This window comes from Manihot esculenta, chromosome 9 (genome assembly GCF_001659605.2).
Source record: "Manihot esculenta cultivar AM560-2 chromosome 9, M.esculenta_v8, whole genome shotgun sequence".
NCBI classification, from domain to species: domain Eukaryota; kingdom Viridiplantae; phylum Streptophyta; class Magnoliopsida; order Malpighiales; family Euphorbiaceae; genus Manihot; species Manihot esculenta.
The window spans coordinates 9,338,186-9,353,610 of record NC_035169.2 but is presented as its reverse complement, the minus strand read 5'-3'; the positions used below and the strand labels follow the sequence as shown (position 1 = coordinate 9,353,610).

At 28.9% G+C, this 15,425-nt stretch overlaps 1 protein-coding gene across 3 annotated transcripts; it reads right to left on the bottom strand.

Moving 5' to 3' along the window:
- Nucleotides 1-4,182: 4,182 nt before the first annotated feature.
- On the bottom strand, nt 4,183-11,349 carry LOC110622268 (serine/threonine-protein kinase KIPK2). Of its 3 annotated transcripts, none has more exons than XM_043960266.1 (4): nt 11,109-11,349; nt 8,044-10,321; nt 6,305-7,138; nt 4,183-4,670 (listed from the first exon to the last, which is right to left on the bottom strand). In XM_043960266.1, the coding sequence occupies exons 2-3, from the start codon at nt 10,110-10,112 to the stop codon at nt 6,310-6,312; spliced, it is 2,898 nt and encodes a 965-aa protein (XP_043816201.1). In that variant the 5' UTR covers nt 10,113-10,321; nt 11,109-11,349; the 3' UTR covers nt 4,183-4,670; nt 6,305-6,309. The 3 variants fall into 3 exon arrangements, with proteins under 3 accessions (XP_043816201.1, XP_021622421.2, XP_021622420.2); XM_021766729.2 differs by lacking the exon at nt 4,183-4,670 and adding an exon at nt 5,924-6,213 and having other exon boundaries at nt 11,109-11,347; XM_021766728.2 differs by lacking the exon at nt 4,183-4,670 and having other exon boundaries at nt 5,924-7,138; nt 11,109-11,343.
- Between the last annotated feature and the right edge of the window lie 4,076 nt (nt 11,350-15,425).

The following is a 15,425-nucleotide window of genomic DNA, read 5'->3' as shown; positions in this document are numbered from 1 at the left end:
AATTCGATTCGATTTTTAATTTTAAAAATTTTGATTATTTCAATTTGATTCGATTTTGATTAGAAAAAAATCAAAACGAATCGATTATTAATAATAATATGTTATTTTTAGAAATTAAATCATATTAAAATTAAAATATTTTAATTAAATTTTAAAATATTAAAAATAAGTGTAAAAAATAAAAAATTTATTAAAAATCAAAACTGATTAAATCAAACCGAATTGAATTAAATTAGACCTGTTTAATTCGATTTGATTTCTAATCAAAATCGCTTTAATTTAATTTTTATAAATACTAAAATTTTAATTTTTCAATTTATTCGTTCGATTTGATTTAATCGAATGCCTTCAAATTTTATTTTTTTAATTTTTTTTATTATTATTAAAATAACACGTTTTTTTAATGTGTCTTTACAAACCACAAACAGAGAATTTCATTTTATCTCACACATTTTTTATATTTTTCTTTTTTTCTCTCCATGTGTTCTTTATTTTTTATTTTAGGCTGAGTACTAAAAATAAAATAAATCTAAGAGTATAATTTAAATTTATTAATTAGACATTATATCATTGGAATAAATTTTCTTTTTAACTTTTTTGTATCAAAAAGGAGAAATTGCTACTCTAAAAATAGTTTTCGGCTAGATATATTAGCAATATCTGTGTTGATTGTAATTAATTTATTAAATATTTAAATTATAATTATAATCTATACGTAAATTTATAAAATATAAATAATTACATATACATAAATATATATATTTGACGAAATTTAATTTTCCCTTTAGAGAATTAGATGGGGCAGTATGGTATTTATTTTTATTTTTATTTTTATTTATTAAAATAAAATATAAATCTATTTATTAAAATCAGTTATATATTAAAAACAATTTTAATTAAAAAATCACATATTTAAATATAGAAAATAAATTAATTTTTTTAATAATAATAATAATATATTACTATTGATGCCGAGTACGAGAGTAAAAAGTGGGAAATTTTTTTTTCTTTTTCTCTTCCCCATATTTAAAAAGGTGGTTAAAAAAATAAATGTAAGATGGGACAAAATCATGGCAAGTTATTAGACCTACTAAATGCATAAAATGCACTATACCCACATGTACGGATTCAAAATTTTTTATACATATAATTAATAAAAAATAAAAATTTAATATTAATATATAAATTACACTATATTTTAAATAATTCTTTTTAATTTTTAATTATATATTATAATTTTATTTAATGGATACGTAATGACATCTTATATTTCAGAGTAAAATCAAATTCTGAAAAAGAATACAGATTTAAAATTTATCGAATTTTTCTCAAGTAAAGCAGTCTCACGCTGCGTATCTCAGTTTGATGATATGAAATAAATCGAATAGGTAAAAAAAAAAATCAGTCAAGTTTACACTCCACTGTGATCTAGAGAGAGAGAGAGAGAGAGAGAGAGAGAGAGAGACAGAGAGAGAGAGAGAGAGAGAGAGAGAGAGAGTGCACGAATTTAACCACGATTTTTCTTTTTCAGAAGAATTATAGATATGATTAATGAAAACATACAGTTGCATCCCACCAGGGGCAATGGAGTGAGTAAATTCCACCTAATCCATGCACAGAGGCAGATCTTAGAATTAATGGCTTTTTCATACGACGCATTATTACTTCTCATATTAAATTATTTTAATAAAATAATTTAAAATATTTTTCAAAAATAATATTAGTTATTTTTTATTTTTAAAAGTAATTTTGACTTCTTCAATTAACCTTTTCTATTATACTACCTTAAAAAACACTTTATATCAGCATTTTTGAAGCATACATTGATTTTATAAATAATTTCAAATTTTAATTTACGTTGTGATCCACACTCTTTTGACTATTGTCGTCTGGGGATTACAGGTCAGCATTTTGCAACCGCAAATCATGCACGGAGATGAAGGGATGTTACAGCATATTAGCTAAAAAGTTAATCAAAATGTATTTTTTAATTAAAAATAATATATTTTAATTATAAAATTTATAAAATAACAAACTCACAAATTCAATATGATAATAAGTATATTTAATAAATATTTTTAAAAAAATTATTTATTTTATGTTTAAAAAATACATTTTTAAGTATTCTATTTATTTATAAAAAATAATTTATATTTTAATTTTTCATTAAAAATATTTTTTTAAAAAATATTTTTTAATACGGTAAGCTATTTTTTATTTTTTAATTTTAAATAAAATCTTAATATTTTTTATAATTTTAACATTTTGAATACTCATAAGATTTATTTAATAAAAAATATTTTTTTAATTAAATAAAAAAATTAAATCATTCTAAAAAAACGACTTTCTTCTTTTACAACAATAAATCATTTTTCATGTTTTGAGATTTTATTAAGACTTTCATATATAAATCATTCCATTTGTTGTAAAAAATACTCTTCAATAAAATATTTTCTACAATTTATGTTTGGAATAATTAAAAATTTTAATTAATATAAAATATTTTCTAATTAACTGAAAATTTATTTTTTGTTTTAAAAAAATATATTTTTCATATTTAAAGAATTTTATTAAAATCTCTATATAAATTTATTAGTATACTTTATTTTATAATTAAAATTTAGCAATAAAAAATAAAATTTCAGAAAAAATATTTTTTAAATATAAATTATATTCTGCAAATAAATAGAAATTAAAATTAAATAATAAAAAAATAAATTATTTTATCATCACATAAAATATTTTTTAAATAAAAATTATTTTTTAAAAATAAATCGAGATTTAAAATATACAACATGATTAAAAAAATATTCAATGTAATGTGTTGTCATTAGTCAAGTAACTATAAATTGGACTATCTAACTTTGTTTCTTTTTGCGGAAGAAGAAAAGATTAAATTACCGTTAAGCCGTTAATATTTTAAATATTTTATTTTATTTTATTTTAAAATCACTTAATTAAAATATAATTATATTTTAACACTTTAACCACTTAAAAAATCTATTTATCATTTTAAATATTTATATTATTTAATTTAATTAACAATAAAATAAATTAATCAACCGTAAAATATATTTATTAAAAAAAATTCCAACAACCCTCTTAAAAGCCAGCATTTATGCCTGTATAAATAAATTAATATGCAGAAATAACTAGTTGCAGAGAGAAAGATAGGGTTGGATACTTGGACAGGAGATTGTCATATCATATAATGCATGGAAAAAAATAAAAAATAAAAAATAAAAAATTGAAAAGTTGGACCCCACAAGGGGACATGATTTTTGACGATTGTGACCTCAAAATCAACGCGTTATGCTTTAAAATCAACGGCTAATCATGATCATTGTCGATGGCTAAGTGTGAAACTCCCAACTTATCCACTGGTATGAGCCAATCATCATGCGTTCCTTGTAATCTATTTCCTCTCATTATTCTTATATTCCACATGATCATCATATAATTCCGATGAATTAAAAATAATTTCTACTTTGAAAAAAAATTTCATTGAAAATATTTTAATTATTTTGTAATCTCTATACTCTATGTATGGGAAAAAATAAACCAAATAAAACTCAAAATTACTCCACCACCACTGGAAGCACATATTCATGCGAGATGTGTAAGATTTCGCAGGCCTTGACAAGTAAACCCGCGAGGGGGCTGCCGTTCGGAGCACAACCATACCAATTGGAGCCAAAAGACGAGGCAGTAGGGTAAAGGCGGAGATCATGGGGTTTCTACAGAATAAAATAGTAGTAGGAAAGTTCCATGGTGGGGAATATTGGAGAAAAACTGAAAACTGAAGTTGGAGGTTGGAGGTTGGAGCTGAGAAGGAATTAATATGAAGTATGATTTTATGAACTGTAAATCAGTTAGGCCCCCTCTTTCTTTGGTTGTTATATTGCATTTATTTGAGCAAGAATAATTAGGGAATGAATGGGTTGGGATATTTGGGGATGAATGAATAAAGTTTTATGAGGGAATGTTAATTTGGGAATACAAATTAATTCTCTCTATCTAACCTTACTAACTTACAGAAGTTAAAGTTAATTTGGATTGAATTATCAATTATCAGTTATTAATTATTATCAACTATCAATCATAATTATCAGTTATATCCAATGATTAAATTAAATAGATCTTTAATTTTTAAAATCAGCTTGGTTCGATTCTTTTATAGGACAGATGAACAAGAACCATGTACAGTGGGCTTCAGTTAGGGGAGCCAGTTGAGCATGCGCCATGCCCAAGTATATAGCAACTGGGCATATCCTGTGAAAAAAAAAAATCAGTTAATCTCCCCTTGCACAATCGCGGCAATCGCAATGGACGCGCTCTCTGACCTTCTCCTCCCTCAAGCTATTGGGCACTCGGCACACACAGGTAGTTGCAAAGTTGTGATCTCGTGGTGTGGTTGCATGCATCTTAAGCAACAGAGACGGTCATATCCAGGCTGCGATTCAAACACAAACCATGAAAGTAAAGTTATTGTACGTACTTAGCCGAAGTGGTTGTATAATTCCTTGGATATTTCCCTTGTCAAAAGTATAGCGGATCTTTTGATGTGCTATTTTAAAAATAGGACACAATGCCTCGCATTTCCTTTTATCATCATGTGGATCATTCTCAGCTATGCAGATAGATGATTAACGAACTCCAAATCGCCGGATCTATCGCAATCCAAGTGGAAGGGAATTAGACCGGCTTGATGCTGGCTCAATATGTAATGAAAGAATAAATCTTATACCAGTTCAGACCTACTCTTATGAGCTGAATAAGACTTAGACAACTCAAAGCAATACAACCCAAATGACCATCAACCTCCATATAAAAATAAAATTAAAGATCGTGTTCAAATAGTGCTGAAGAAAATTAAATAATTGTCTAATGTGGATGGAATGTAGTATGCACGTAGAGATTGTCCATGTAAATTTGACAGACAGATATAAGTATAGAACGATGATAGCAAATCTGAAAAAGATAAAAAAAAATAAAATTAAAAAAAAGAAAAAAATAGAAATTAAGCTTATTAAAATTTAAATAATTCAATCAATTCTTGAATTTCAGACATCACAAACAATTACGAAAACTCACTGAAAGGTACGTTTTTTTTCTTTTGAAATAGTAAGAAAGGTACATTTAAATGTAATTTACTCTGCAAAACACAAACCTTCACTCATTTTAAAGACACTAACCTCGAAACATTACTGAGTATATTTTGAAAATTGTTTTTATAATATACAAAATTATTTAAATTAAAGAATAGATTTTACCAAGAGAATAAATCTAAGAATATACATTCTAATAAAATATGCTAAAGACTATACTTGCACCTCTAAATAAAAAGTACTAGATAATGTAAATAAAATTTTTTTCTCTCTCGTTTTGAGAGATTCTTCATCATTTTCTCTTATTTTGCTGGTCTCACTTTCATGAGCTGTAAATTCTCCTTTTAGTGAAACTACAGTAAAAAGTTCAACGGGAGTTTGGGAGCTGAGAGGTGGGATCTTCATTTCCTAGAAGACTAGTCTTAGTTTGACTTTTGGGCCTTGTTTTTCGTTACTTTTGTTATGGTTAATTGTTGAGCCTTTCTTTTTAAAGCCTAGTGAATTGGGTCTGCCTCATGCAATAAATTTCTTTTACCTCTGAAAAAAAAATTCATTTCAACATAGATTTCACAGAACCAAACTATCTTATGAAATCTTTGAAAATCTTTGAAAATCTTTGGGGTGCTTTTTCAACAATATTAAAAAAATTGATGACCCTCGTCGCACTTTTTTTAGTATAACTATAAATGTTAACTTGTTCGTGGTGGGTGTTATCTTGTTAGCATAAAGTTCATTCACTAAAAATAAAGTGCTTCAGTAAATCAAAAATCAAAATCTTGACTTAAAATAAAGAATGTCCAACCACTCATTAAAAAAAGTTTTTAATACTCTGTCCAGAGCACACAAATTTTTACTTTAAGCTTTACTTGTATTAGAGTAGTTTTTAAGGTAAAAGTTATTGGATAGCTATGCTGCCATTCCATGACCCAAAAATAGAACCAACAGAAGGAAAAGCTATGTACAAGTGAGAGAGTTGCTCAATAAATGATTTGAATTTTATCTTACAAAATCTGGTCTCAAGGGGTCATGTAATTCAGGCTAACAGATCATAACTAACTCCCTTCAGCAGTGTCTCCGCTACTCAGCCCCCAACCCCAAGTGACTTCTATGGCACAAAGAACAGCTATATCACAATATTCTCAATCAAATTTACACCACAAGCTCCATATAGTTACAATAGGGAAGGAGAGAAATACCGTATTTAGAACAACTCGAAGTCGAGGTGCTCTCCCGTAGCGTTGTACTCCAAATAGCTGCTATTTTCGTATGGTACTCCAAAATCGTAATATTCTGGCACTTCAGGTGGAATGGCACATCTTATCAGTGCCCAGTTTAAGCCCTCAAAGAAAGGATGTTGCTTGATTTCAGCAGCTCCTTTCTCAGATCCCAACCGATTCTCAGGATCCTTTGCTAAGAGCCCCCAGATAAGATCCCTTGCCTGAAAACTAACAAGTGGGCTATCTGGGAACTTCAGGCTCTGAGTAATCACATTGTCTAATGTTTCTTCATTACAAGAACCTTTAAATGGTGTTCCACCATATAAAAGCTCATAGAGAAATATACCAAATGTCCACCAATCAACTGCTGCCCCATGACCCTTTCCTTTGATAATCTCAGGGGCCAAGTATTCATGGGTCCCAACAAAAGAATTTGAACGTGCATCTGTAGGCTCAGCCACGAGCTGAGGCAATGACCTAAGCTCAGCTGCCATTTCAGCTCTTAAATTCCTTGTTTTTGCAGCAGAAGGTAAAAACCTAGGACTGAAGCATGGAATTTGACATGATGGCTCAATGCAGAAAGGCTGGATGCAGCTAGATTCTGTGCATGTACCAGACATCTTCACAGGATCGTCAGCATCAGTTGATTTCAGGAGGGTTGGACTTACACTGCATCTCAGAGAGAGGTCAAAATCTGTGAGCATAACGTGCCCATCATCCCGAACTAGAATATTTTCTGGTTTCAGATCCCGGTAGATGACTCCAAGCATGTGCAAGTACTCCAGAGCAAGGAGCACTTCAGCAACATAAAACCTACCACATATAACAGTTCAAGATTTGTCACTACATATGACACAGAGAAATGAACAACTAAAAAGCAGGAATATCAATCATCAAAGGAATATCATCATATGTCCAACATTTTTCTTGCATCAGATTTCACATATCCCCAAAAAGAAACTAGTATAGGTTGAATGCAAAGCACAAATATAATTCTGCCCCCGCTTACAGATTCTCTTCTGAACCGTAAAATAGAACTACAAATTAAGCTAAACTGATGAGGAGAATCCTACAGGAAGCCATAATCTTAAAAGCGTACAAATCTGGTTATCAGATAAATTATGCCATAAAATCGGTCTGCCTGAAGGGTAATTGAAGACAAAGTTGCTTAATAAACTTCGCTTTAAGTGAATAAAAAAATCGAAGGCTCTGCTCCGAATTGTGGTTGAAGGCCAACAAGCTGGTTTGAAACTTTTCTCAAAAAGCACCCTGTTCAATCATAGATGTTATTGCAAAAGGCAATTTGAAGGGGCCATTTTGCTGTTTTAAGATTTTACAACTAAAATATGTCAAATTTAAATTAAATATTGTTTTGAAGTTCTTATAAGTAAAGTATGTCAAAATTAAATTAAAATTTAAAGGTCCTTGCTCAAAATTTTTTGAATATTGCTTTTCTCCATAGCAGCCAAACATAATGTACAGCTCTGCTGCAACGCAATTCAAGATGACAGCAACAACAATTGTTATCACCTTCAACAGAAATGCAAAAACCATTGTTAAGACTCGTGAGAAGTGAACATTGGAATTATGTTTCTGTCCTGTTTATGGCATTCTTCTTATGCTTTATTATGTACTTGATTATGAATTATTTGCAACTAAGAATCAGAACACTAGAAGTAAATAATGATCTAAATTAACCTTTCTTCTAAGTATCCCACCTTGCTGCTGGTTCAGGGAAACTCCCACCAGGTTGCTTCTGCCTAAGGACGTGCAAGTCTCCACCCGGACAGTACTCCATAACTAAACAGGACAAATTATCTGAAGTGAATTGGGCATACAGTGTGGGAAGAAAAGGATGGTCAAACATTCTCAATATCTCTCTTTCTGTTTGAGCCCTAGGCAGCTTCTTCCTTCTAGCCAAAAATTCATTGTCCATGACCTTTATAGCAAATAGGCAGTTTGTACCAATTAGCTCAGCAAGATAAACAGTCCCTACATCTCCGCAACCAAGCTTTCTTAAGATGTTGAAATGCCTCAAACTTAAGACTTTATCCTGCATCTTAACATGGCGAATAACTTCCCACTTTATGTCCTTTGACATATGGGGCCTGTTGCAACAACTAGGTCTGCTTGGATTGCTTACATCACTGTTGCTTGTACTAGTGCTATGCTCACCAAGGCTACTATTTGAGCTTTGGGAAAACTCACCCTTCTCTCTTGATTTTGAATTCTTTACCTTCCCAATGGATATGTTTCTACTGCAATGGATCGAATTGAAATCTGGTTTGCTAGCAACAGCATCCACATGACTTGAACTAACTTCAGCCCTAAAACTGGCAGAGGAAGGTGGCAGGGAATCTTGCCTTAAATCCTCAGTTACGTTCCTTAAAGCACATTGACATTTCTGGCAAAACAAGTTAGCTGCGCTAGGAGCCAAAATTTTATCACTTTTACTAGAAATGCAGGCAGAAGAAGCTGTACCTTGCTTTATTTTCTTCTTAACGGAACTCTTGTTCTTCAATACTGGTTTTGCTAACCTTGGAGTGTTTCTTGTGAACTTCTTTACTCTGTTTCCATACCTTGAAGACGAAAGAGAGTACAACTTTGCTTTCCTACCTGATCGAGGCGTTAACGATTTTCTTGCTACCCTTTTTGAAGTGGCAATACTTAAATCTTCATTTGGTATGCTGTCAACAGAATAAGAACAAGATAGGGAAGTTGCAGGCATGCATTTCTCTTTCTTAACTAGTTCTGTCTTCAATGCTTGAGTTCCAACTTTTGATGATGAACTTATATCATTATGCAATGATGTGGTTCCAGCGCCATTTTTTGTGAGTGGAATTTCAAACCTGGGAGAAGAATGAGCACTTTGAGGAGGTGAATTTACAGCTTGTTTTTCAACTTTTCGGGTAGAGGAACCAACCTCATTATGAATCAATGTCGTTCCACTACCACTTAGCAGTTTTGGGATAGCAAATCTGGGAGAAGAGAAAGCACTTTGGTCTGGAGACTTTAACGCCTCAGTTTCAACTCTTGTGAATTCAGAAGCAATCTCATCCTCCATAGATACAGTCCCAGAACCAGCATGTGTTGTTGGAACAGCAAATTGAGGAGAAGAATTAGCACTTTGGTGTAGAGATTTAAATGCCAGGGACAATGGAGAAGAATGGGCACTCTGGTTAGATGACTTAGTCACCTGAAATTGATGAGGCACCTTCTCCAAAGAATTTGATTTGCTGTCTTCTGGCAGTAGAGATATTTCAACTACAGTCCCCTTGCTTTCATTTATGGGAAGCCCAGACATACTAGTTTCCACTACAACTGAATTATACAAACTTTTTATCCTTCCAGCTTCTGAGGCTCCAGGAGAGCCAGTTGGCTTTGTTATCCGTTTCATAGCAGCCATTTCTGATGCTTTAGCAATGCAAAGCTCCCTTAATGCCTGCTTCAGAGACAATGGTTGAGAATTTCCAATTCCCGGTGAGTGAGGCACACGCACTGTTATTGGCCTTTTCATGGCACTTTTCCTCATAGGGCTTGAGCTAGGGCCTGCATGACTTGAAAGAGCCAGACCCTTGGATGAGTTTTTAAGACTGACAGCTTCAAAACGTTGATTGATATCATATTCCAGAGAATCCCTGTATCCCAGTTTCAGGACAGGTGGCTCTCTATCATTGTCACCTATACTTAATCCAGAATGTGATTCATTAGTTCTTTTAGAATGTTTAGCCGAATTCAGCTCTTCCTTTGCTTCAACAATTTCACAAGTGCGAGAATACGACCCCATTGATACGGCATCTCAGACTCCCACCAAATTTTTTCAGAAAGGCCTTTCAAGTGTATACTAACCCATTTGCCAAAAACTTTAGATATAAAAACCCGGAAAGATCCGAATACATAACATGTTAACTCTGTACCTTCCTTTGATATATATATCTTAAACTATAAGGAGTCTGCAAGCTCTGTTCACTCACTATGAATTCTCGTATCCAACCCCTGAAATTCATCAAAAAATTACAGTAAACTGAGCCAACCATAACTTAAGGGTATAACCATAGACTATCACATAATGTATAAGAAGATATTATCTCATGCATACTTTCTGAAAATTACTATTTAATCCCTATAATATAGATAAACTCACTAATTTGATTCTCTATTTTGAAAAATACATTAAAGATCTACTAAGTTAATCTCATCCTTAGATTTAGCCGTTAAATAAGTCTAAAATAGTTACTAATCAATAAACTTTTTAAAAATTAAATGGATAGATTAATGAATTTTTTAAAATCATAGAAATTAAATAATAAAATACTTTACAAAAAAATACTAGTAATTTTCCCTTCTTATTAATGCATTTATTTTCTAGCATCAAAATTTGAAAAACTGTTTTATAAGAAAAAATAATAAAAAGTTGGATGATATAAGCCTTAAATTTGCAGAACTAAACCAAATGCTCATTTTTGAAATTTGAAGGCGAAGAAAATAATGTGTGGATGGAGCTGATTTCATGTACTTGCTGCTTATCAAAATCTCAATATTGATTCATCAAGCCAAAAAAAAAAAAAATTCCAAACTTTTCAGCCAGCTCTTTCTGTGTGAATCAAAGTCCACAACTCCAAGACTTTTATTAAAAGAGGAACTGCAAGATCAAAATCCACATGAAATAAAAATACAAAGAGAGTCATTGCCATTTACAGATAAAACGACATCAAATATACACAAGAAAAAAAAATGCAACAGAAGTTAGAAGAAGCGTAAGATCGAGTGTAGTGAACAGTACCTGAATGAAGATGAAATTGAGCGGTGAAGGCACAATGATGGAAGAATCTGGTAACGAAAAAGGATAAACAAAAATCAGATTTGGGATCCAAAAACCCTAGGCCTGAGAGAGGCAAGCGAAGCAAGAGCTAGGCCAAAACGGAGGGAGAGAGCGAGAAGAGGCAGTAAAAAACACTGGTGTTGGTGTTGTGTACAGTGGCTCTGATTATTTCGCAGGGGAAGGGACCCACCAGGGATGTATTGTGGGGCCTATGTAAGATGGAAAAGAGAGATGCGGGCGGATGTAGACTTGACGGGTGTGGACAAAATAGACGATGTAAGAGGGATCATCAACAGTATTGATGTCAACAACTCGAATCCAGCAGCAGCCATGTCTATTTAGTTTACCTTTTTAAATTATAAAATTACGAAAAAAAAATAAAAACTTAACAAAATATCTATAAATTTTAATTCCATTAAACATTTCCATCATATATTTATTTAATTATTAACATTTAACATTTTTCTAACCAATGCAAAAGCAAATAGCATTTTTTTTCATGCCCAAAAGTAAAGAATACAGAAAATGAAAAAAAAACAATTGAGAAGTACAAGTCAAATTGTCATCTCAATCGTTCAATATTGATAAAGATATATCATGTGATGATAATTTATGATTTAGTTTGAAAAAGGAAAATAGCATGAGACGAGTCATCATATTTTCTTGTCAAGGAAACCAAGTCTTGTTTGGTAGTTGATAGGATGCTGATTTATCAAGGAAAAAAAAAAATAATTCTTTTTGTATAAGAGAAGAGAATGATGGGACATTAATGTGCTTTTGGTGTCATAGTCCTAGGTGGAGCTTAGCTTTAATTATATTGAAATCAGGACAATCGTAACTTAGATTCGGTACATCGTTCATCTAAAATATAAATAATCTAAATAAAATATATTAACTAAAATTATAATTTAATATGAAAGATAAAAGGAAGTACACTTATCTTTCCCACTATCTTTTTTTTAAAACAACTATGTAGTAAATTTAATTTATATAAAATTTGAAATCAGATGCGATAGTTTACAATTAAATAGTCTTTCGGAAAAGAAAAATCGCGAAAGGAACGAAAAAAGTAATGGATAAAAGTTTAATTCGGTTAGAATCGAGTCGAATTTAGTTTAAATTGAAAAAATCGATTAAATTGAATTAATTTAAAATTTTAATTTGATTTTTTATATATTTTAATTTGATTTAGTTTTTAATTTCAAAAAATTTTAATTATTTCAGTTCGATTCGATTTTAATTAGAAAAAATTAAAAAAATCAAATCGAATCGATTAGTGATAATAGTATTTACTTTTAATAATATAGAGAGATTATATTTTAATTAAATTTTAAAATATTAAAAATAAAGGATAAAAATAAAAAATTTATTAAAAATTCAAATCGATCAAATTGAACTGAATTAAACTGAATCAGACCTATTCAGTTCGATTTAATTTCTGACTAAAATCAATTTGATTCAATTTATATAAATACTAAAATTTTAATTTTCAATTTATTCAATTCGATTTAATTTTGAATCGAACTGACTGAATGCTTATTCTCATTTTATCTCGGCTGCTCCTTTATTTATAATTTTTTATTAATTTAATTTTATTTTCATATGTTGAATTTACATGTAAGGGGAAAAAAATTTTGTTTTCTTCTAATTTTAGCTTGTTTTAGTTGATTGGTGGTCGTTAAAATAGAGGTCTTGATATTAACACTGAAATTTTATATTTAGCTCTTTAAAATGACTCCACGATTATAGAAGATTAAAAATTCCTGATTCGATTTTCTACGATCCCGGAAGTGGAACACAGCTGTGTTAGGTGGTTCTTTTTGTTTGCATGGTGATTTCTCTGTGTGTCGGAAGCTTTGCTTTCTGTTGTTGTTTTGGTTGGTGCGGTAGACGGAAAGCGATACTATTTGGTGGCTGGAATTTTTGATGTTTTAGTTAGTCGGTACCATTTTCACATATGAGTGGTCTCGGATGCTTAGGCTTTCTCTGTTTGGCTCCTAAGGATTTTTTTGACTGAACAGGTTTGTATGGGCCTGGGTTGAGTCCTTTTTCAATTGGACTTTTTGTTACACAAATATTTTTTTTCATCTGTCCTAAATTTATGCGATACTTTTATTTATTAACAAATCTCTATTTAAAATAAAATAAAAAAATTATTAATTTTAATAATAATAAAATAATATAGAATAATATATTAAGAATAGCGATATAAAATTTAATAATTTATGTTAATTACATTAGTTATATTTTTTAATCCATGTAAAAATAATTAGATTATGGTATATTCTCCTTCATTCTCGGGATTATAAAGCCTAATTGTGATGTAATTAATTCAGTTTAAAATAGTATATTTATCTCGAATATTTTACATTTTATCTTTAATTAACAATAAAAAAGCATCCACATTTAAAAAAAAAGAGTAAATTCTTAGTATTATATTTCTTTTTAAATAATTATTATTTTTCATTTTTATAAAAAATAAAATTAATATTTAAAATCATTATTTTAATAAAATTAATGACTTAATACTTATCTTTCAAAATATATATTAATTAACATTAACCAATAATTATTTTAATTTAGTGATTAAAAATACATAATTCATCTGGTAAATGTGTGAGTGTGTATTTAACTCATCAGTCTTATTATTTATGCATTAATTCTAATTTTATTCAATTTTTATAATTTCAATCTAGCTACTTAATTCTTTATTTTTTAAAATTTAAACTATTTTTTCTATAAATATATTAGTAATAAAGTTTTGATTATATTAAATCAAGAGACTAAAGATAAATGAAATTAACATATAACGAATAATTAATATACTTCAATAAAACAATGAATTTTAACTTTAAAGAGAAAAAAAAAAAGATTTTTAGTAAATTTTCACGTTTTGATTTATGATTAAGATTTTCTTTTCGGGCACTTATCTTTTTCGGTGGGACCACGAGCATTATGATAATGCCCCCTAGCCTTGCCATCGTGATGACGTCAGCCTTTACCTAAGCGTCGTCGCTGTTCTTCAAACTTGTAGATGAATCCATAGAACGGTATATAAAGCGATAACATAAAATAAAGAAAAAAATAAAACTTATAAAAATACCAAATAAAGCAAAGGATTGTTTGGCTTTTTCTTTTTACTATTGCTTTGCTAAAATCTCAGACATCAGACGTTTTATTTTAGAATTTCAATGCTAACAAAATCATTAAATATGTTTGGCTTTTTTCAAATTTTCCAAACAAAATTGGCTTTTCTCATATTTATTCTTAAGAAAAAAAAAAGCAAAATATTAAGTGTGAATAGAATAATCTTAAAATGCAATGTGAATGGAATCATTTCATATTTATGTTCAGTTGACGTAAGAAAATCAACTCATTTCAAAAAACATATTAAATTCACAATTCAAGCATTCAAGGATTTAACATAACCTTAAATATATCAGAATAAATTTAAAAAATCTTAAATCTTAAATTTTATTTTTTAATTTTTAATTTTATTTAAAATATTAAATGAAAATAAAAATATTATATTATCTTTCAATTAACATATTTATACAAAAATAATAAATTTAATTAATATTTGAAAAAACTTCACTTTTTGAAAAGTAAATTTAAAAAGAAAATATTTAATGAAATATTAGAGTATAATATTTACTTAAAAATAAAAAAAATTGTTAAATTTATAAATACAAAAATGGAAATATTATATAATATAATTAGAAAATATCTTAAATATATTAAAGATAATAATTCTATATAATCATAAATATTTATGTATAGTATTAAATAATTTCTTATAGTAATAAGAATAATTGGATAAAATCTTAGCACGAAAGAGTGATTGAACCTAATTACGGAACCTGTCCCGGTTCATATACTTGAAATCTAACAATTTATACACAAATATAGGAATACAAATTTAATTCGTTAATTTTTTTTCTGAGTTCAATCCAATTTAAATTTATTTATTTTAAATTAAAATTGAATATTAATAATTTTATATTTGATTTGTAAATAAATATATTAATTCATGAATCTACAAACAAATAAAATTTTAAATTTAATTAATTTATTAAATGACTAAAAAATAAATTCAAATTAAATTAATTTAGTAAATAGATAAATAAGTAAGGCAAATATCACATAACTTTATTAATAATTTGATTAATTAATAATATAATATAATAAAGTAAAATAATTAGTATAAAGTAAATAAATTACAATTATAAATTTAATTTGATTATAAATATATCTTAGAGATTTTATATTATATATTTT